The sequence below is a fragment of the Terrapene carolina genome, unplaced genomic scaffold, assembly GCF_002925995.2.
Source record: "Terrapene carolina triunguis isolate 2854851 unplaced genomic scaffold, T_m_triunguis-2.0 Scaffold85, whole genome shotgun sequence".
In the NCBI taxonomy this organism is placed as follows: domain Eukaryota; kingdom Metazoa; phylum Chordata; order Testudines; family Emydidae; genus Terrapene; species Terrapene triunguis.
The window spans coordinates 28,928,377-28,952,034 of record NW_020664436.1 but is presented as its reverse complement, the minus strand read 5'-3'; the positions used below and the strand labels follow the sequence as shown (position 1 = coordinate 28,952,034).

The following is a 23,658-nucleotide window of genomic DNA, read 5'->3' as shown; positions in this document are numbered from 1 at the left end:
CTGATTGTTCCTTCCTAAGTGGAGTACTTTGTATTTGTCTTTATTGAGTGTCCTATTAGAGTATTCCAGATAGTTATACATTCACTTCATGTACATTATACCACCAGGAGTATTTTTTCCAAAAACGCATAAAAATTAAAGACGTTTTAAAGTCACTTGTGTATTCTCAGACAGTCTGAGTTACGTACATGTACCAACACAATTATTTTTAGTCTGACAACAGATAAGAAAGGGGGTAGCAAAAGAGATTTGAGTTAATAACTGAAAGTGTGTTGACTAATTTCAAAAGTGAAATATATATTACAAGCGTGTTTTAATTTTCCTGCCTATGTGGCTCAAGTCTAAAAATTACATAGTCTAAACACTTACAATAATTCATTTATTTTGTAATCATTGATTTATATATTATCCATAAGCCATTTTAATCAAATATATTTTAAGCTTCAAAGTGAAAAAATTGGTCCTTAAAATGTAAGCATAACAAAACTGAGCAAGCTTTTACCAGACCTCTCATGTTCACACCAAACTTTCTCCATACTGCACATGTACAAACATTTCAAAGCAGCCCTATCAGCTATAATTAACTAAAAAAATTTCTCTATAATAATGACAAAATCCTGATCTTTGGGAAACGCATAGAGTGAACAAATAGTAATAGCACATAAGAAATATGTAAAAGTTTCATATAGAGTTTTGTCTCATATATTACCCAGAATCCTGAATTGTCATTAAACTGTGTTAACAGAAACTGAGTCAAACAGTTTTAAGATTACATTGCATAAAGTGTTAAACCTATTCTAGTTTCCAAATGGTTCAGACAGGGATAAAACACTGTTTACCTGGCTCATATTTAAACTTGGTTCTGCTAAAATGATTTAATCCCCAGCGTGCAAAAGGCAAGGAAAATACTAAAACTGTCACCAGGTGTTGTTTCAGGAGTGGAAGTTCATAATTTTTCTGAGCAAACTTCACAAAAATATAAAGTTGGCTTTTAAAAGATGTTGAATAGTTTGTTTTGTTTAGTCTAACTCAGGCAGGACGTGAAGCATTTAATCACAGCATCCCTTAAAAAAACAAAACAATTAACATTTATTTTTTTACAGGCCACATTCAGGTCACTAATATTTTTCAGACTACACAATATTTTGTGTTACATTTCCCAAAATTAGTTATAAAACATACAAATTCAATGATGCACTATTTTGGATGACAAAATGAAAATTTTAATTACTTATCAGATGCAGAATTCTGATAACTTATTAAACTCTGTGGGGAGACTGAAAGATCTGAAGGGGCATTGCTTCCCTATTGAGCATTTTGTAAATTGGTTTGTATACTGTTCAGTTTGGATTAGTCTGAATTTGTTCAGCCTCATTTATTTTTATTTTCCCAAAACTTAATTATTTGCTATTCAGCAGAATTTTTGTACTTGGCTGTTAGCCACTTTGAAAATTCAGGGACTCCCCATATTCTTGAGTTTAAGTGAAATAAGTTATTTCCGTATGCCCCAACACAGCTGTCCTATAATTAAGATTGATATAATAAAACGAGTTCTAAAAACAAGGCAGATCACAGTCTACTGGAAGTGAACAAGCCTCATTGGGGTATTTTTGTTGCTACAATTTTTTTTAGTGTAAATTAAAACAAATGAGTACTTTAGACAAGTTACGCAATACCATTTCCTGGCACCATGTAATAACTCCGCCAACTATTTGCATAAGACAGAATGTATGAAGCTCAACTTGTGATGGCATTTTATACTAGCAAATACTTCAGTTACCTGAAAAAGAATTAGGCTAGTACAGTTTTTGAACAACCTATCAAAAAATCAGTTCAATTGTTTAGATAATATAACTCATGTTTTATCAGACCAGCATTCAAACAAGAGAAAGAAGGCCAGGTACCAATGGTTGTTAATATCTTTGAGCATACTAAAACATAGAAGTATGAATTAAACTGATTTGAACAAAAATAAGCCTATAGAAAGTGAGACATGATTGCCGGAAATGTAGAAATTTAGAATGCTAGTAATCGGACTGGGGAAGTTGGATGTGTCAAAATTAAGGTGACATTTTATAGTATTTAAATATGAATTATTTCACTGCTTGCAACTATCTTGAAGACAGTCTTGTTAGAATTAATGAGATCACCTATTGCTATAACTAATTTTATATTATGGTTTAATTCTGCCATACCTAAGAATCTATAGCATAGATTTTTGTGGCTTATGTCAGGTTTTATTGGACTATTATAGAAAAGCAGTGAGAAAATACAAGATGAAAGGAGAGGTACTGTGAACAATTTAGCAAGGCAGGATATATTTATAGGAGCAGTCAGTCAATGTAAAAAAAAAATCAGAATGAAGTGTTTTAATATACTGTTAAAAGTCCAAATTGCACTATAGTTTCTCTCTAATCTTTCAATTAAACTAAAAAAAAAAAAAAAATGTATTTACTTTGTGCATTGGACGGCACTGTGTGTAGTGCCAGTTTCCCCTGGGCACGTGGGTCTTTCACGCAGGAATAACGGGGGAGGGGGGGCGGCAGATTTTAAAAAATGGGAAAATGGCAAAACCACAAACACTGGCAGGTGATTCAAAAACAAATTTACTAACAAACTATTTAATTTTTTTAAACTGACTAGATTTCAAGTTCATTGTGTCCATTTAAGCTACCAAATATTGTCAAATGTATATGAAACTTTATGTAGGAAATATCCTTAAACTAAGCAGTGTTGTAGCATGTTATAACAATTATTTTGGTGATTAAAACTAGAGAAAATGCTACAATGCTTTAACAAGTAAATTGCTGGGTATCTTTATCTGCACCCTCTTAAACTTCAGAACAGGCATTGGTTATGGTAGACTTGGTAGAATTCAATTTTTATTTTTTTATAATTTTGACCCATAATCTACATGTTTAAGCTTTTTTTATTTTTATCGATTTACATGTTCGCAGTTGCAGGAAATTATTGGAGTTCTGACAATTTTAATGACAGATGCTGAGATTCAAAAAGTTCAAACTTTATATCTGTTAACACACAAACTGTCATCACGTCAAAATACACAAAATAAATATCCTTAAAAATCACACTCGAGTAAATTCTCAAGCAGCATTTTTCTTACTCTGCCTATCTGTACATTTTGATGGAAATATTTTCTCATCTGTGCATATACGATGACATCGATGTTTACAGACATACCAATAAAAATCTAAACCTTCCAAGCCTAATGGTACAACTGTTAATTTAAACAATTATCCTCCAAATGCTAAAAAAATTAAGACTGAGGATATTATATTTGGCTTTTCAAAATTAGTAAGTTAAAAGATGTGATTTTCAAGAAAATTATACTTTTGAAAAAAATTATAGAACAGGCTAACTTTTATTTTTATAAAATGAGGGCAATTAAGGGAGACTCACCTTGCAAAAGGAATATATGAGAGACTATACCTGAAAAAGGAGAGGAACAATAGTTAAAATTTGAGAGGTTTCATTTGTTTTCTACATATCAATTCACTATTTTAGTCCAGAATTAACAAAAGCAGACTGGTATAATAAACCCTGTAACAGGATTACGTATTCAAATTATATCCACTTGAAAATAAAAGGGCTCTGCAAGAACTAAGTGTACTGCCAAGAGATTCTCGTCTCCTTTTTTCTTTGAATGTTGCTATGTAGTATATAACTTCCACTGAATATGAATTCCACTACAAAATGGAATATGGAGATTTACTATCACTTTAGGATTCTTAACTTTGGTTCCTGAAGACTGATTACAGAACTATATGAAACCTACAATTCTCCCAGAAATTAAGATAGCAAAGACATCATTGTCTAGTTTGACTAGAACAAAAGTAGTTTATGCAAATATGTACCTGGTGGTGTGTATAGTGCAAACAAACACACACAGCTGTAGAGTAAGACTACTTTATGGCATTTTTCTCTTATAGCAAAATGTCCTGGCTTCCCTGAAGTGGTGGTTAGACCTGGCCTCAGGTTAAGGTTAGACCAGAGGTGGGCAAACTACGGCCCGTGGGCCACATCCAGCCCACAGAACCCTCCTGCCCGGCCCCTGAGCTCCTGGCCCAAGAGGCTAGCCCCCAGCCCCTCCCCTGCTGGTCCCCCCCACTCCCGCAGCTTCAGCGCACCACGCCGCCGGCGCAATGCTCTGGGCGGCCGGGCAGTGCAGTTGCAGAGCCACGGCCTCTCCCGGTGCTCTGGGCGGCGCGGCAGTAATGCCGCCAGCCACTGGTGCTCTGTGCTGCGCGGTAAGGGGGCAAGGAGGGGGGTGGGTGGGTTGGATAGAGGGCAGGGGAGTTCGGGGTTTTGGTTAGGGGGCGGGGGTGTGGATAGGGGCCCTCCATACAATTTTGGAAACCCAATGTGGCCCTCAGGCCAGAAAGTTTGCCCGCCCCTGGGTTAGACCTTAACCACCGCTTCAGGGAAGCCAGGACTAACGCTGGGATGGTGAGAATGGAATCCAGACAGTGCCTGCTCGGAGAGTAGACTGACGTGAGCCACATCTGAAGCTGTCTGAGGTGCAGGGGCATGTGCCACGCCACATATGTACATGCTGCCATGTGACCTAGTAGACGCAGACGCACCCGGGCTGTTGTCAATGGGTGTGCCGACACTTGGGTGTTTAAGTCCGTCATGGCTTTGAACCGGACATGAACAAGCACTCAAAGAAGAAATTGTGTTTCATTCTCCTGCTTGTCCTGATCAGACACTGGGATGGATTTGATATCAGAAGACCTTAACTTTTAGTTTTAGTTATGGGTCCCTAACCTCCACCAGTCCCCAATTACCTATTATTTACTTGGGTCCAGTGCAACATTAAATGGCCTCCATATCAAAAACTGTCAGGGTTGGCCCGCTTCAGCCTAACTCCTAGGCATTCAGCCTACTTCTGAATCCTCCCTCCTTCCCATGAGAGGGGACATAAGGGTACATTTGAAAGCCATCTCTATCTGCAGGAACTTACTGTCTCCCCTTTTTCCTCCAGGCTAAAATGGTTTACCAGTTAGCTCAGAGTTTTCTTCTGTTTATCTCTGGGAACTGGCCATTTTGAGCCTCATCCCTGCACTGGACACCAAGGGTGCCAGCAAATAGCTTAGCCATAAAGCCAAACCCACTGCCCAATCTCCTTGCTTGGGAGAACTTAGAGGTTGGACCATACATTGTCCAGTGTCTGATAAATGTGCCCATCTTCCCTATTCCAAATACAGGAACACCATACCTGATTTTCCTATATTAAAATCACCAGCGCCCAGATCCACAAAGGAATCTGCATATCTAAGTCCCAATTTTAGGCACCAATGGGATTCACAACCCGCACCCCATCCCTGCATTGCACCTAAGCTTCTGCTGTAAAAATTCCCTAGGTGCTTACATTTATGACCCTGAGCACATGCACTGCTGCCTTGCTCTAACCATCCAGATGCCTATCCCCAGTGTGATCCACAAAGCCAGGGGAAAATAGGCATTTATCTGCCTCTCTCATCCGTGGGGCCCAATCCAGTATGTGTGTTCAGAGCATGCCTACCACATTGGTCCCCAGTCAAAATCCTGCCAGAGAAAGAGGAGTAGGTGGTACCTTCCTTAACTTTTAGGCCAGTTCTTAGAAGGCTCATTTGGGATGTGGGAGACCTGGGTTCAATTCCCCCACCTGATGGGAAGAAGAGACTTGAACAGGGGTTTTTCCCACCTCTCAGAGTGCCCTAACCACTGCGCTATGGGATATTCTGATGTGGTCCTCCATCAGTCTCTCCTAACTGAAGTTGGTGCGCTTTAAACAGTCAGAGCAAGGGGACTGGACCTTAGGTGTTCCACCTCTCAGGTGGGCACCCTACCCATCAGGATACAGTCACTCACTCTCAGACCCAGTGAATTAAGGATCACATTTTCATATATCTAAAGCTATCAGACATTTCTGCAAGATAATCTGAGCAAAATCCTGCCAAGCTGCACATACACAACTCAGTTTAGAGCAATATGTGACTTGTGGGCAGAATTTGGCCCTATCTTTTTTCATAGGTACCTCTTAATTACATGTCAAGGTTATGTGGCAAGTGATAAACAATTCAATATAAATTAAAAAAAAAAAAAAAGCCTTACCAGGTCATTGCTAAGAACTGGAATATGCAGAATAGCAGGGCCAAACCTTTCTTACCCCACTAAAACAAAAGAAACACCACAGATTAAAATTGATTTGTACAAAATAATTTAATTTAGTAACTAGAAGAACTAGCCTACTCAATCCAGTTCACTCCAAAACCTTAGCTGATCCATGATGGTCAATCTCCTTAGTTATGAAGGTCTAGGAGCTTAAACAGATCTCCTTCCCGTTTGCAAGAACTATAATCAATTGTTAGAATATCATTCCAACTGAAGAGAGCTAATTAACATCTTTGCAACTTAAGCCTTCCCTAGTTCTGAAACTCTTCAGAACGAAGAATTCCAACTACCAAACTACTATTTCCTTCATATTCACGATCCATATTTGATCTGTGCAACATTACAGTGTATGTTCTTTTCAGATACACGTTTACCTTCACCCTTGCATTGATACTTGAATTACAAAAGCATAGAGCCGAGGCGGCTGAAGATACTATTATACAAAAGTTTATCATTTCTATTTTTTTTTACTCATTAAGATCTTATGTTCTGCAAGTCCTTTCCCACAATATGCAGTTGTAAGAGTGCTCTTGCTCTGTAGCCAAAATGCTCAATGGCATCCACCAACTAAATGCAATTCAAACACCAATGTTGCACACTTCTATTAAAAGTGGAATTTTTTTAAATAATTGATAGAAACATAAGAATGGCCCTACTGGGTCAGATCAAAGGTTCATCTAGCCCAGTATCCTGTCTTCTGACAGTGGCCAGTGCCAGGTGCCCCAGAGTGAATGAACAGAACAGGTAATCATCAAGTGATCCATCCCCTGTCACTCATTCCCAGCTTCTGGCAAACAGAGGCTAGGGACACCATTCCTGCCCAAGGTCATCTATCCCTCTGACTTCACTGAACTTTAATGATACAGTCCCTGAATTGCTCTTAAACATTAGATGAACCACAGAGTGTTACCACAGCCAAAAACCTAGCCAAGCCAGCTTGCTCTTAAAAGGGACAAAAAGGATTTGAGTTAATATCACTTACCCAGAATACAGCACAGAGAGTGAATATCAAACACAACTGAGGAAAAAGAAAAATCAATATGTATAGTGTGCAAATATCCAATCAAGGAAATAGTTGATATATGTTCTCAATAAGTCATCAGTATTTTCAAATGCACCATCTGTAATAAGGAAATCCATAGGCTTTTCTATAGTATGAACAGTCTGAACTTAATCCTGAGAATTAATGCCATAAACAGCATCACTGTGAATCTCGAATTCACAACATCCATCTTCTGACAAGACCGGCACTAGCATTATGATGGACAATCCACTGTTAAAAACATCCATTCACAATTATTGTATTTGGCAAATACAGACTTGGTTTCTGCCAATGTTTTTGTCTTCCAGCAATAGTGAGAAGAGGCCCACTAGGGAGCAGCTGTTTTGTATTCAATAAAAAAAAGCTCAGATGAAACTTTATTCAAGCTACTCATGTGGCTCTTTGTTATTTCCTATCAGTTGCCAGTTTGCATTTTAATAGGACAAAGGAGGGATGCCAAGTATATTTAGCTTCAGTATCTTGCAATATGTGATTCCAAACAGCATAAAGGCCAAATTTATGAACAGAGTAATTTGTTTTTCTAATTAAAATCCCAGGAGATTTGCAATTGTAAGTACAGAGTCGTTAATTGAAAAGTAGGATTTCCCTTCAGGGCAGAGTATGGGCCATGAAGAGCCTAAAGTATCTTGCTAGAAATACTGTCAATCTCTATAATGCACAGTTTTTCCTGCATGTTTTACACATTTATGCTTTCCAAGTACCCTTTTTTCATGATACACCTTTCCTTGGTGTAACATTACAACTAAGCGATTAAAAATGAAATGGTTTATAATCCCAGATTAGTCTCAGAATTTATCAAGTATAAAGTGCAGAAATATACAGTTAACCATTGCCTTGAGTTCCTCATCCAGCTAAATTTCCCCTAATCTGGTTTCTGTCCTCTTCACTCCACTGAAACTGTGCTCAAAGTTTCTAAGAGCTTGTCTACATGAATACTTGCTTCCCAGCAAACTGGAGTGTAAACTGACCCCAGAGCCGTGCCTTGGGTATGGCGAATCGTGGCAACTGCTCCGGGCCCTGTGCTTTGGGGGGCCCCCGCGCTTCAGTGTGTGTCTGTAGTGCGGGACCAGGCACTGACTTTTCAAACTGCCGAGGGATACTCGACCCCAGGCTCTTCCCCAGGCCCTGCCCCCACTTCACTCCTTCCCCCAAGGCCCATCCCACCCAGTTCCGCCCCCTTTCCCGAGTGAGCTGCATCCCCGCTCCTTCTCAGCCTTCCAGAACACCATGAAACAGCTGTTCGTGGCGAGCAGGAGGCGGGGAGAGGGAGAGGGAGGTGCTGATCGTGAGGCCGCTAGCTGCAGGTGGGTGCTCAGCACCAACTATTTTTTCCCCCATGGTGCTCCAGCCCCGGAGCACCTACGAAGTCAGCACCTATAGCCTGGCCCAGGGGAGTGGGGTTAGGGTGCGGGGGGCACTAGGACAGTGTAGGCTTTAGCAGATGTTACTGTGCCTGCTCAGTTTGGGTGAGTGAGTATGCTCATTACAACCTAGACAGGAAATTCTGCCAGGGAGCTGTTTGTGTCATTTCACCAGCCCAGGCGGGGGGAGAGCATCCCGGCTGATTTGTCCCGTAGGGACAGCCCTGACTGACCCCATATTAGCCTGCTGCATACTAAGTATCCATGTAAGCCATGCTGCCATGCACTAACAGTTCCCTAAAGCACTTTAATCTACTCCCATTTAAAAACGGGATAGATTAAAGTTCACTGGGGAGCTTCTGGTGCACAGCAGCAGGGTCCACGTGGACCACTTAGTGTATGGCAGACTAGTGTGGGGTAGATTTGTATCCCATCTTGCAGCAAATTAAGGGTTCGTGGAGACAAGCCCTATGTGGCCTCTATGGAACAAATAATGTGTAAGTAGTCAAGGTGATGACCGCAATGTTTCCATTTTCCTCACTTTTTTTGTCCCATTTTGGGGAGACTATCTTCCTGAGCAAATGTACAATGCAGAGCACATTGAGAGCTACTGCAACATTAAAAAAATACATTAAAATAACTAAGCTTGCAAAGTCTAGCATTCAAAAGTTAGGAAATTCCAGAATTAAGGTGGTCTGTGCAGCCTTAATTTGGCCCGTGTGCATATGCATTATGACAGTCTTTAATTACATGATCACATGCTTTTTCCCCTCTACAGGAAATCTGCCTCATTCGGTGTACAGAATGGATTTTGCTCACTTAAAAGAGCAGGTATTCAATATTTTGTTTTAACTTCATAGTTCAATGTGTGGCCCCAGGCCTTATTTACTGTACTTTTCTAACTCGGCTCTGAAGACAGAATTATTAATTTCCTCATGAGCCTTTCTATGGCATTCCTCATTCTACAGAGCGCTTCACAAATATTAATGAATTGATTTTCACAAAACCTTGTGAGATGATTGGTATTATCCCCATATTACAGTTATGGAACTGAGGCACAGATCAATTAAGGTCCAAAGTATCCACTAATTTTGGGTGCCCAATTTGAGATACCTAGGACCTGTTTTTTCAGAGTCTTAGCATTAGATAGCACTTTATGTTCAAAACATAATTCCCAATTACTTCAGTTGCAGCTGAAGTGCTCAGCACTTCTGCAAATCAGACCTTAGGGCACGGGTGGCCAACCTGAGCCTGAGAAGGAGCCAGAATTTACCAATGTACATTGCCAAAGAGCCACAGTAATACGTCAGCAGCCCACTATCAGCTCCCCCCCAGCCCTGCACCTCCCACCCACTGGCAGCCCCACCGATCGGCATCTCCCCCTCCCTATCAGCTGTTTCCATGGCATGCAGGAGGCTGGGGCATGCCCCATGGCAGAGCCAGGGGTTGAGCAGCGAGCACCCCCCTTCACATTGGAAAGTTGGCGCCTGTAGCTCCAGCCCCAGAGTCAGTGCCTATACAAGAAGCCACATATTAACTTCTGAAGAGCGACATGTGGCTCCAGAGCCACAGGTTGGCCACCCCTGCCTTAGGGTTTTAAGTCAGGCCGCCAGAACACTCAATTAGTGCCCATGTGAGAAAGTGTTATTTTTTAAGTGACCAGCCCAGCATCACAGAGGAACTCTGTGGCAGAGGCAGGGACAGAATCTAGAGATGACCAGAAACTGGAATTCCCATTCCACTGGGAATGGGGAACCCCCTTTCCCCATCAAACATTTCAGAAAAAATTGCATTTAAAAATGTAACAACTGAAATTTCCTGCAGACTGGGAATTCTGATATTTTGTTTCAACTTTTTTGAAACTACATTTCATTTTGACCTTTTTGAAATGTCCAAGGCTCCCCAAGCTGCCCAGGCCCTAGCAGCTCACCAGTCAGGGAACCAGACAGCTCGGGGAGACAGGCATCCCAGACTGCCAAGGAGCTGGGAACTATTTTCCCCTGGAAAAATTTGATATAGCAAAAAGAGTGAATTTTCCATCAGAATATCATTGACAAAGTTCTCAACCAGCTCTAATAGAATCCAATTCTCTAGGGCTGCATTCAGCTGCCTTAACCATGAGGCCATCCTTTTCCTTCTTTCGGTTTCCTGACTCATTCACTACACACCTTCCAACTGCTGCAACAAATAAAGTATGGGTCTTATAGACAACAGCATCCTTTACTACACAACCCTGCTTCAGCCCCAGAGAAAGTCACCTTGTGCAATGAATGAGACACAGGTGGAGGGGGGGGAAAAAGATAGTATGATCATGTATTTCAAGACTGAATAATGCATGTGCGCTAGGGCAGTGGTTCTCAAAACTTTAGCAACCTGAGGACCCCCATTTTGATTTAAAATTTTTTAGGGACCCTCAAGTCCCCCCGCTCAGCCCTAACCCCACCCCCTTTCCAGGCTTTGCCCCGTCCTGCCCCTTCTCCAAGGCCCCGCCCCCACTCACTCCATCCCCCCATCCCTCCCTCTTTCCCACCCTCACTCACTTTCACCAGACTGGGGCAGAGGGTTGGGGGTGCAGGAGGGGTGTGGCCTCTGAGAGGGAGTTTGGGTGTGGGCTTTGGGCTGGGGCAGGTGGTTGGGGTGAGGGAGGAGTGCGGCACTTACCTCAGGATGCTCATATTTCGAAAGCAACTGGCACATCCCTCTGGCTGTGGCTCCTAGGTGGGTGGAGGGGCAGGGGGTCTCCGCACGCTGCCGGCAGCTCCCATTGGCTGGGAACTGCGGTCAATGGGAGCTGCGGAGTCGGCGCTCGGGCCGGGTGCAGCATGTACAGACCTCCTGCTCCCAGGTAAGCCTGTTCCCCAGCATGCTGGAGGCGTGCCTGGGAGGGAGGGGGAGGAGTTTCTCAGTGGGGCCCACAGACCCCCAAGGGTCTGTGGACCACAGTTTGAGAAACACTGTGCTAGGGAACTGATCTAAGGTTACACGGGCAACCTTAATTCTGGCATTTCCTAACTTTTGAGTGCTTGACTTTGCAACTGTTTTGTGTGTGTACTTTCTTGGGTTTTTAAAAAAAGCAAACAGAAAAAACAAATTCCATCATGTGGCATCATATTTACACCCACATGGGTCATAAACAGGATTGGAACCTTTAGTTCTACTACACAGACCTTTACCACTTGTGCTGGTAGGTTGTTATCCACTATGTGGACCAGCAGACTGAAGGGGGAGTTTGGGGGAAGAGAGAAGAGAAGAGGGAGGGAAAAAGATGAGACTGCCAGTGAGTTTCACAGATATTTGCTGACAGTAGAAGAATGGTGAGACTCAAGACTCCAGAGTTCCATTCCAGGTGCTGGAGGGGAGTGTACTCTAGTTGGTCCCTGGAAGCTTAGCTCCTTCTGCCCAGTCCCCTCCAACCTGTCCCAGTCCTGTCTCTTCCCCACCCTGGCTTTTCAATCCCAGTTCCACTCTCCCTGCCCAGCCATTGCCAGGTCCATCCCCCACTCCGACCCACCACAGCTCCTTGTCCCAGTCTTTTTGCCCAGCCAGGCCCAGTTCTCCTCCTATATCCTGACTCATCATCAGATATGTTTCCCATCACCCTGCAGTGTGGCTCTCATCCCTGTTGCATTATATCAGGCAGCTCCCTCCTCTAGGCTTCCTGAGCCTAGCAGAGGGCACCGAGAGCACAGGAGCATCTCCCTTCTCTTAGTTCCAGTGCCCTGCCGCAGCTCAGAGCTACAAATGCAGAGAAATTTCTGCTCAGCCCTAGGCTGAATTTAGCTATGATGCTCTAGCAAGTCTCCACTGACCACAAGCACTGTGAGATTTCTAAGGGGTTTATAAGGGGGAATATTTTGGGGGGGGGGGGGGGGGGGGGGGGGGGGGAGAAACAGGGATGGCAAAAGGCACACCCTAACACAAAGGAAACCTGGCAAATTTCAGGTACCTGCTCCAATGTATGCAGGCACTAAAGCCTTTCAAAGGAAAGATCAGATTTTTTTTTTTTTTTTTTTTAAAAACACAAGACGAAAAAAAAACACCCCACCATATTTTTCCTAGCCTCGGTCTCAAACAGCTGAATTGTTTTAGGTGAAGTTTTCAGCCTGAGGTTCACACCTGGCATGGAAAATTTCAGCCAAAATGATTAAAGTTTGGCAAAATTTATGAGCAACTGAAAATAGAATCTTATAATGAGAACTGTCAGGCAATATTAAAATATGGTGTTACCAGTCCAGCACCTAGTAATCCAATAACAACTTAATGTGCATCCAGGCAATACTTCTTCCTGGCCAAAGCCTCAGATTTGCTTCCTCCCCCCACCCCATGCAGTAAGATTAAAAAAAAAAAAAAAAAAAAAATAGTAAATGTAGTTTACCAGCATAACAATTGTAGCAATTAATCTTGTTGGCTCAAACATTTTTTTCAGCTGCTTCACAGGCCCCATCAAGAAACACGTACTAATGAAATAAGGAAGAAACAGTAAGTCACATTCAAATAATCTTTGCAAAGTATCAAAATAGGTAACTTATAGAGCCATCCAATATTTAAGCTAGAGAAAGGCACCACACTTCAACAACAGCTACTGACAGGGTCAAAGATTAATACTCTTTATATGTTTGTCCTGGGAATCAGCCTACATGTGTATTTGCTATCTGCTCCCCATTTCCTTCCAAAATATTCCTAGATATATCGAAGGGACACTAGTTTGAGTCTAGTCTATCTAGGACTATCTCAAAATGAAATTCACCAGAATTGAAGAAACCTGAAGGATTCTAAGTAGGAAGATTTGTCAGGTTGAGTATGACCAACGCCAAACCTGTACAGAACTTAAATTTTCATTTAAAAATAATCGTTTCTCGCCCTAACAGTTGCAAAAAAAAATCAAACCTCAACTGAGCTGCCAGACAGTGAAAGTATCTGCTGCTATTACTCAGTCAAACCTGCAGGGGAACACCATTCTTTGTGCCTCAGCTCACCACCAGATCAAGTAGAGGAACAGCTGCAGCAGCCCTTGCTGAATCCTCCAGCCTTCCTCTACCCTGTGCCTAAAACTGAAGGGGAATGAAGGTTAGCAGCTCTTCTGAACTTCTCCTCCCTCGGCCAGGTCCGCTTCTTCCTCATGTTGTCTGGCAGAGAACAGAGTCAGAATAATCTTGTTCTGCCACTCTGCAGCTGGACTCAGCCTTCTCCTCCTAAATATAGGCAGGAAACAGAAGCTATCCAAGATCTTTCTTCTCCAGAGAGGGGGCAAAGATTTCATCTGCTCCAATAGCCTCTCTCTAAACAAAGATGGTGTTAGAAAAGAATGTCCCATCCCTCCCTGGAAAATTAGGTCATGGGACTTGTATGTTGAGTTGCCAGGAAAAGTAGTGAGGTATCTGCTATCCACAGAAGACATGAGATCTGAAATAGAGGTACTGAAGGCTGCAGGAAGAGGCACTACTGAGATTTCATGGGAGCAAAGAGGAGAGCAGATGAAAGAAGGGAAAAAACCCTGACGAACTGGTGGGAAGAGAACTGATGAGGTGGGGTGAATGGCAAATAGAGTGGTGTCAGAGTTGAGAGTGACTCAGGATGTCTAAGCAAACAGCGTGGGGTGTTTGTGAGGAACAAGGATGGTGACTGATGTGAGCATATATCCAGAGATAGGAGAATGAATCCAGGGATTGTGATGGAAGAAAGGTCTGAGGCCCTTCTCATCTGCAAGGTTGCATGAAGTCAGTGAGAGCCAGGACCAGAACCACAATGTCTCCTGAATCCCACTTCTGTGCTTTAAGCACCCAAAGTTTATTTATAATGTTAAACAAACTTACTGCACAGCATTTACTTACTAACTAGTTTTATTTCATGATACTTCAGAATGTTTGGAAGAAATAGCACACAGTGGTTTAAAAGCATTTAAAATGGGGATCAAAATCTCAGGGGGAGCAGTATTACATTCATGATTTGGTAATAATGAAAGACTGTTTCAGTGAGATTTTTCTCCCTTCAGCATATTAATTTTGTTTATGTAGTTTAAAAGTGTAGTTTAGAAGCAATGCAACAGGAACAATACAGTAAATGCCTAAACTCTACTGAAAGATTTGGGTATACTGAGAAGTCTCAGAACATTGGGTAATGAGAGGGGTCATCTGTGCTGCAATACCTAGATTTAAGAGCAGAATAATGAGCTTGATGTCACTACAGGACAGCTTGTGCATTAGGTAATTAGGGCTATAGTTAATACTAGATTAACTATTCTGCATTGTTTTATGTTTATCATTACACAGTTACAGTACAAGACCAATCTTGGTCTTTAAAAAGGTCATTTCAATCTTATATTGACCTCCCTACACCTCATGTGTACATGTCATTGCCATTAGTTCTGTTGCAGACAGATGCCTTGATCTGTTGCTGAGGCCAACAAGTAATAGTTAACGCTAAGTTTTAGTCATGGGTATTTTTAGTAAAAGTCATGGACAGGTCACAGGCAGTAAACAAAAATTCACAGATCCGTGACCTGTCCATGACTTTTACTAAAAATACCTGACTAAAACTTGGGGGGGGGGGTCAGGGGGGCCATGGGTGCTGGGGCAGGGTTGGTGGGGCTGGGGCAGGCTCCCTATCCAGCTCCTGGGAAGCTGTGGCCCTAGCTCCAGCTGCTCCACATGCTACTCTGCTCCTCCCCAAGGCCCAGTTCTGCAGCTCCCATTGGCTGGGAACCATGGCCAATGGGAGCTGTGGGGGTGGTGCCTGGCTGCTGGCAGAGACAGCATGTGGAGCTAGGGGAGGGGAGAGGAGAGGAGCCCTCCTCCCCCCCCAGGTAAGCACCACACGCCCGGGCCCCCCCCCCCCCCCCCAAACTCCTGCTGCTGGGGGTAGGGGTGCCCCAAGATCGCCCTAGCAGCAGACAGTGCAACTGAACGGGGGGACTGCCAGAGCTGCTCAGGCAGCTCTGGGGCCCGCTGCACAGGGCTGCTGCAGAAGTCACAGAAAGTCAAGGAATCCATGACAAACACTGAGCCGTAGGCATAATGCAGCGTACTCAGCACAGGAATATGAACTTTAACTTCACTTCAGGGGAGGTCTGAAGGAGTCGGCACACTCAAGAGCACAAGGGTTCCCACTCAGATCCAGTGTCCTTCACACACTCCCTGCCTTTTGCGTGCTGTCAATCACTGTCTCCTGGAGCAGGAGATAAGGAAGGAAATGACAACCCTTTCTACCTATGTATGAGTCCTGGGCAATATAGGCAACACATTAGGCATTAGTCTAAAACAGGGGTGGGCAAACTTTTTGGCCCGAGGGCCACATCAGGGTTCTGCAACTGTATGGAGGGCTGGGTAGGGAAGGCTGTGCCTCCCCAAACAGCCTTGCCTCCGCCTCCTCCCACTTCCCACCCCAACTGCCCCCCTCAGAATCCCCAACCATCCAACGCCCCCTGCTCCTTGTCCCGACTGCCCCCATCCAACCCCCCTGCTCCCTGTCCCCTGACTGCCCCGACCCCATCCACACCCCCACCCGACAGCCCCCCTGGGACTCCCACCCCCTATCCAACCGCCATCTGTTCCTCGTCCCCTGACCACCCCCTCCCAGAACCCCCCACCCCTCACTGCCCCCCGGGATCCCACCCCCTTATCCAACCTCCCCTGCTCCCTGTCCCCTGACTGCCCTCCCAACCCCTATCCACATCCTTGTCCCCTGACAGGCCCCCCAGGATTCCCACTCCCAACCCTCCCTATTCCCCATCCCGACCACCCCCCCAGAACCTCCATCCCATCCAACTGCCCCCTCCTCCCTGACTGCCCCCCATGCTCCCTTGCCCAACTCCCCCGCTCCCCACCCCCTTACCAGCAGCAGGAGCTTGCAGCCGCGACACTTGGCCAGAGCCAGCTGCACTCCACACACTGCCCAGCGGAAGTAGCAGGCCAGAGCGCGGCTCACGCGGCTGCGTGAGAGGCGGGACAGTGGGGAAGGGGCCGGGGACTAGGTTCCCTGGCCAGGAGATTGGAGGCTGCTCAGGATGGTCCCGCGGGCCGAATGTGGCCTGCGGGCCGTAGTTTGCCCACGTCTGGTCTAAAAGGTATGAAGAGATGACACTCTCTCAATCACCCTGACCCCTACCATATGGTGTCCCACAAGACTCCGTTCTTCCTCACACCCCTCTATAGAAGGCCAGAGAGACTGTAAGATGCTGCAGACTTGTGTATTACCAATATGCAGATGAAACAACTATACACCTCCTTTGTCATCAATGCAGTCTCTGCCACTACCAGCATATCCTAATGCTTGGAAGAAGTCAGCCGAAACTCAACTCAGAAAAGACTGAAGTGATCTTAGCAGAAGGAGAAGGGAGTAGAAAAACAGTAACATTTGCCAACACTCATCAACCTCAGATAAAGGCATCAGATTGCAAGAAGAGGATAACATGCTTTAGAGTCATGTACTCATCCCTATGTCTGGACACAAATTGCCATAACAGGGAGCAATGCATTCTTTCCACCTTCCACAACCATTCGGACCCTTTCCTATCAAATAGCATTGCAATATGCTTGTGTCTCTTTCAGGTTACACTACTGCAGCTCTACCCGAGGATGACAACTGACAGAAGAGGGCTGAAGATGGTGGCAGCACACAGTAGTGAGCCTCAGAAGTCAAAGGCAAACCCATCATCATGCTTCACAAACTACACCTGAAGCAAATGGGGAGCCAAATTAAAAATCCTACTCTGCAAAACCCACAAGCATGCAACCTGGCTACTATTTCAAATGGCCTTACCTTTCAAGACAGCTACACTTCAGGGAATGATGCAGCTGATGACACTGAAATTCAGACAAATGACACAGGAGGCAAAGGGGTAGTGTTCTCAACAAGCAGCCCAAGTATGATCCTTTCTGGCAAAGAGCTCCAAACAGGACCCAAGATGTTATGTAGATCAAAATATAAGAAAATGTTGACAGGGTTTTTTGGTGCTATGCACAGGGTTTGTAAAAGCAGAAAAAAGTTCAAAAGCCCTGAGCTAATCCTTTACACAAAATACTCTAGTGAAAGTGGGGAGGGAGGACCAGGACTGAGAAAGAACTTTATGGACTCACACTTCATGTTCATAGAGTCTGGCACTTCACTCTGGTGAAGCATATAGGAGAATGAAATCAGCACAATCTTACAAGGCCTCTTTTGTAGTTTAGCAGCAGCAACAGAAAGTTAAGTTTGCTATTGTTTTTCCTGAGAGCACAGCCTCAAAAGCCACAGTCTCAGCAGCATAGCAAGGCATCTGCCTGCAAGGAGGAGTGGTGGGAATAGATAAAATACAGCAGAGTTTTAAATTTTAAAATTATTCTAAGCCAAGATTTTTCATGGATTAATTTTTAGGGTCTCCCAGACTGGTTTTCCATTAAAAAAAAAAAAAAAAGATTAAAGGAGCTCTGATTGAAAGCAAGATGTTTCCTATCATAAGATGCCCATATTTAGATGCCTACATTAGTGATTAATTAGTGAAATTGGGGTGTGAGGAGATGGCAGATGGATTTAGAAACATACAGAAGTCTAAAACCTATAGTCTACAACCTGCCAGCCAAAGTAAATAGAAATCAGGATGTATTTATGAAGTGATCATAAAAAACACAATATAATTGTGTAGAAGAGGGAGGGAAATAAGTAACTGGTATATTCCCATTGTAACTAGTGTATTAGTAACATGAAAATGTAAAGTGCAAGATATATATGACCTGAAATTATGAACAGCATTGTTCTTCACATTTGAATATTAATGTTACACACAAATTTGCAGTTAGAAATTCAGATTCCAAAATGGTAGAACTTATTAGTAATAACTAGGAAAATAATGCATACCTGGCTAATGCAGCAATATTTCCTATGGTGTAGAACACTGCAAAAAGTTTCAGCCCCGAGGGAAGCCACAGAAATGCTGTCCCCTGCACAAGAAAAATATATTTTCATACTTTCAATTGCTAGTCCATCCAGTTTAGTGTGTCTGAAAATAAAATGTAAACCATAAAATTTAAGTCACAAGAAAGTCACCATGACCTACACTGGTCATACACTGTTTTCAGAGACTGCACTAACCATCCAGCAGATTAATACCTCCCTCTACTGGCAAGTGAGATGTAATGATTTAATGTATTTAACTGAGTCTCCCTAATGTTATTGCAGAGGTGTGAAAATAAATCCTATCAATATTACTATAGCCAACATTTGTATAAGAGGCCTATTTCACAGGTTCTTTTAGTAGTAATTGTATAGATGTTTACTTTTTAGGTTATTGTACAGCAGACAGACTGTTTCTTTAAAACCCATAATTCCAAGTTAGAAGCTCCTGTACATTATGTGAAAGGAAGATATCCATGAAGTTATACTGGACTAATATCCACAATCCCTCCAACCCCACTGTAAAAGAAAGTCCTCCATCACTTCTCACACTCCAATCATAATAGTTCTAAAAAGAAGTCTGAGTTGTCAAACCTCGGCTGGCAGACCAAGCATGTGCATGGACAGGGAAGGAGAAGTTTGAATCAAGCACCCCTACTATCAGCCTCCAGGTTTAAACCAGGGGGTTGATCAAACCCCTCTGCTGATCAGAACTGCCATGACTAACATGGAAGAGAGGCAGATTCTAAAGGTAACCAGAAGCCAACCCACTTAGCGCTTTTTCAGACAAAACCAACACCTTAAATCACACAAACCAAAAGGAGGACAACGTAGACCAGAGCACAAGCGTAGTGTTCCACGTAAAAAGTACCATTTAAGCAAGCAAAGTAACATTTTGCATCAAATACAGTTTGAGTCATCTTACAATGAAGACCCAAGTGCAGCTCTCTAAATGACAAAGGAGTGGATGACTGTGGCTAGGTTCAGATAAAACTGTGCCACGCCCAGATAAAAAAAAAAGCACACACAGCCTCTGCTACTTGATCATCCAGAAGTGGCCAGGAATACTATAAGACTACCAGAATGTGAATATGACAAACAGTCTCTGCCAATTATTCCAGACGCTTTCTCCAGGCTCATCTCACTCTTATCTGGGTTAAACCTCAGCCAGCTAGCTCTTAGCCAAGCCCTAATGAAGGTTAGACCCTGCATAAGTCATTTGTCTGCATCAACCAGTCCTGCTTAAAGAGCAATGTAAAGCTAGGCATCATCCATATATAGAGACACTGCAGTCCGCCTACTTCATTCACTATCTTCCCCAACAGCCTCACAGACTTTAAGGCCAGAAGGCACCATCATGGTAATCTCATCTGACCTCCAGCACATTGCAGGCCACAGAACCTCACCTACCCACTCCTGCAGTAGGCCCATAACCACTGGCTGAGTTACTGAAGTCCTCAAACCTTGAGTTAAAGACTAAGTTACAGAGTATACACCATTTACTCTAGCTCAAACCAGCAAGTGACCTGTGCCCCACACTGCAGAGAAAGGTGAAAAACTTGCAGGGTCTGCCAGTCTGACATGGGAGAAGATTCCCTCCTTACCCCAAATACAGTAATCAAGTAGATCCACCAGCCAGACACCTGGGAAAGAATTCTCTGTAGTAACTCCAAGCCCTGCCCATCTAGTGTCCAATCTCTGACTTTTGGAGAAATCTGCTAATAGCAGTCGGGGATGGAAATACGGAACAGAGGAAAGGGGACAATGGAATTGTGGGGAACCTACATGTAGGGTAACCAGATGTCCCAATTTTATAGGGACAGTCCTGATTTTGGGGTCTTTTTCTTATATAGGCTCCTATTACCCCCCAACCCCTGTCCTGATTTTTCACATTTGCTGTCTGGTCACCCTACCTACACGAACCTTCAAAGCACATCAAATTGCTTTGTACAACCAGCTTCAGACCTGTAGAGGCAAAACCACCCAATGGAATCTCAAATTTTTTATTAGGGCTGTCAATTAATCACAGTTAATGCCTGAGTAACTGAAAGCAAAATTAACATGTTTTAAAAAATTAATGTATTGTTTGCATACCTGAGGGTGGGGCAGGAGACATCAGTAGTGGGGGGCTGAAACACTAGCCCATGGCTTCCAAGGCAGCTGGGGCTGAAGCAGCCCCATGCCAACCTGAAGCCCTGTGCCGGGCTGAATCCCAGAGCCCCCAGCCCTGACCCTATATTTGAAAATATAGAACCCCCCCAAAATATTTAAATAAATGGTATTCTAGTATTAACAGTGTGATTAAACTACAATCAATTGCATGATTAATTTTTTTAATCATGCGAACAATCACTATTCATTTTTTTTTAATTGCTCGACAGCCCTACTTTTTAGCAGTAGTCCAAGTGAATTTGAGCCTAGTGTCAGCATACCAGATAATTCTCAGATTGAATGATTATTTTGTACACTGTCAGATTCAATGCAAGACTAATAGCAGTACTGATCACTACAGTAACATATTGCCACCTCTCTGAATATTTGATTCCCTTTGCATTCCTCTACCAGTTCTCTCAGTGTCCCATTCTTGCTTGCCTTCCATGAAAGACAGGGCAAGAGCTATTACTACTAGCAAGTAACATTTAAAAAAGGTAAATGACTTCACTACTACTTAGTCTTGCATCACATCTGCTTCAAGTACTCTACAAGATGCCTTCCCCACAGGGTTTGACTTGAAATAGGAGATGCCCCCTCTACTACCCCTCCCCCAAAACAGCTCAGTCACAGGCACATGTAGAATGAGTGGTTATGTTCAGCTAACTGTTCTAAGTGTTATTTCCTGGATAGAAGTTTTTGAAATATTTCAGCTCACAGCTATTTCCACTTCCTAAAGACCACAGGTTGCCCTGCATCATTCAAAATCATATAGAAACTGCGCAAGAACTCATAAGCCAGCATCACTTGCATTTTCCCAGGAATAGATTTCAATCAATGGGACAGAGATGATATGTTTCCACTTAACACCACAGAAAATATGTATTCTAAAGTGACAGTGAAAGCTGTTCAGCCATGTGCTTAAATGTGCCTTTAATGTGAAAAAGGGTCAAATTAAACAGGAGATAAATAAGTTACCATTTTATGTTATGGCCAATAAAATAGAGCCCATGGTATAGGCATTCACTCTTGGGAAAAAGTGATCACATGGCAAGTCTAAAGCATCTGACAAGGAAGGTTTTATTCCCATTGTCACATGCTGTAGAGAGGAATAAACTATGCCTGCTTCATTTCTTAATATGAAAGAATGTCACTTCTGCTAAGTTAGCTGTGTGTTTCATACTTTATTAAGATTCTGATAGAGAGAATGAGACTTGTTTACTTGATTTTCACTGTATAGAAGACATTTAATAAGTCCTTTGCCTGTAAAGTGTTTCTATCCTTCGTGGTTGGAAGTCATGTTATATTAATACTGGATCTACACTCCATCAAAAAGTAGTAACTTAAACCATACCACTTTACAAACAGTTGTTCCAAGCTACATTTCAACTGATTAGTCGTGCTTTTTGGGTGATGTCACAACTATACACCAACACTCACAAGAACTTTACTACTCTACACATAATGGGTGGAGAGATTTACACATTAATGGATGGTTTAAATAAAGGTGTAAATACTCACAAAAATTACGGTTCTAAATGTGGCTGTTTGGTACACAGTTTGGAGGTCTCTGCAACACATGCAGCTGATTTTTCAAAAATGACCACTGATTTTGGGTGCTCAACTTGAGACATCTTTGGCTTAATTTCAGAAATGCTGAGCAACAATGCTAGGTGAAGTCAACAGGAGTCAGATGCTCCGCACCACTGAAAGTCAAGACAAAGGTGTCTCAAGTTAGGCAAGCAGAATTAGCAATCTCTTCTGAAAATAGTTTCAGAGTAGTAGACGTATTAGTCTGTATCAGCAAAAACAATGAGGAATCCTTGTGGCACCTTAGAGCAGGGGTGGGCAAACTACAGGCCACATCCGGCCCGTCAGGGCTTTGGATCCGGCCTGTGGGACTGCCACCCCAGTGGTGCTGTGGGCCCCACGCCGCTCCTGGCAACACCTGGCACCACATCCCTGGGGGGAAAGGGGGGCAGGGGGTACTGCCCCCCACAGCTCCCATTGGCCGAGAATGGGGAACTGCAGCCAATGGGAGCTTCGGGGGAGGTACCCACAGGGGAGCAGGCGAGGGCAGCGCGCGGAGCCCTCTGCCCCCTCTTCCCCCAGAGGCTGAAGGGAGATGGTGCTGTCCGCCTCCAGGAGCGGTGGGGGGCCAGGGCAGGCAGGGAGCCGGCCTTAGCCCTACTGCGTGCTGCTGCCACCCCAGAGCCCGCACCCCGAATCTCTCCTGCACCCCAACCTCCTGCCCTGAGCCCCCTGCACCTCCTCTCTGCACCCCAACCCCCTGCCCTGAGCCCCCTCCTGCACACCACACTGTTTGAAGGTATACATTGTCCCCAAATATGAAATAGTTGTGGATGAGGACAAAGTCACAAAGTTCAGCTACCAGGTTTGCTGTGACATTATCAGGGATACTGTTCCTGATGGCTTGTAGTCCATCTTTGTGTGGAATGTGGTAATTAAAAGTGGCAATTCTTCAACAACGAAAACTTCAAAAACAGACTCCAATGAGAAACTGCAGAACTGGAATTAATTTGCAAACTGGACACCATCAAATTAGGCCTGAATAAAGACTGGGAGTGGATGGGTCACTACAAAAAAGTAATTTTTCCTCTGCTGATACTCACAGCATCTTATGAACTGTTGGGAATGGGCGACGTCCACCTTGATTGCATTGGCCTCGTTAGCACTACAAAAGTAATTTTCCCTCTGATATTCACCCCTTCTTGTCAACTGTTTATAATAGGTTTCAGAGTAGCAGCCATGTTAGTCTGTATCCGCAAAAAGAACAGGAGTACTTGTGGCACCTTAGAGACTAACAAATTTATCTGAGCATAAGTTTTCGTGGGTACAGCCCACTTCTTTGAATGTAGCCCACGAAAGCTTATGCTCAAATAAATTTGTTAGTCTCTAAGGTGCCACAAGTACTCCTGTTCCTTTTGTTGATAATAGGCCACTTCCAGCTTAACTGAATTGGCCTTGTTAACACTGACCCCCCCACTTGGTAAGGCAACTCCCATCTTTTCATGGGCT

At 43.6% G+C, this 23,658-nt stretch overlaps 1 protein-coding gene across 1 annotated transcript in view; it reads right to left on the bottom strand.

The window, feature by feature from the left end:
• Window positions 1-296: 296 nt before the first annotated feature.
• The window catches only part of SFT2D1 (SFT2 domain containing 1), a 39,902-nt gene continuing 16,540 nt past the window's right edge, over window positions 297-23,658 (bottom strand). The window contains exons 3-8 of the mRNA XM_024205888.1: window positions 18,433-18,515; window positions 12,977-13,058; window positions 7,160-7,195; window positions 6,118-6,176; window positions 3,421-3,450; window positions 297-1,064 (exon numbers count right to left, since the gene is read on the bottom strand). Of these exons, the coding sequence (XP_024061656.1) occupies window positions 1,025-1,064; window positions 3,421-3,450; window positions 6,118-6,176; window positions 7,160-7,195; window positions 12,977-13,058; window positions 18,433-18,515 (330 nt within the window). The 3' untranslated portion in view covers window positions 297-1,024. The remainder of the gene's footprint in view (window positions 1,065-3,420; window positions 3,451-6,117; window positions 6,177-7,159; window positions 7,196-12,976; window positions 13,059-18,432; window positions 18,516-23,658) is intronic.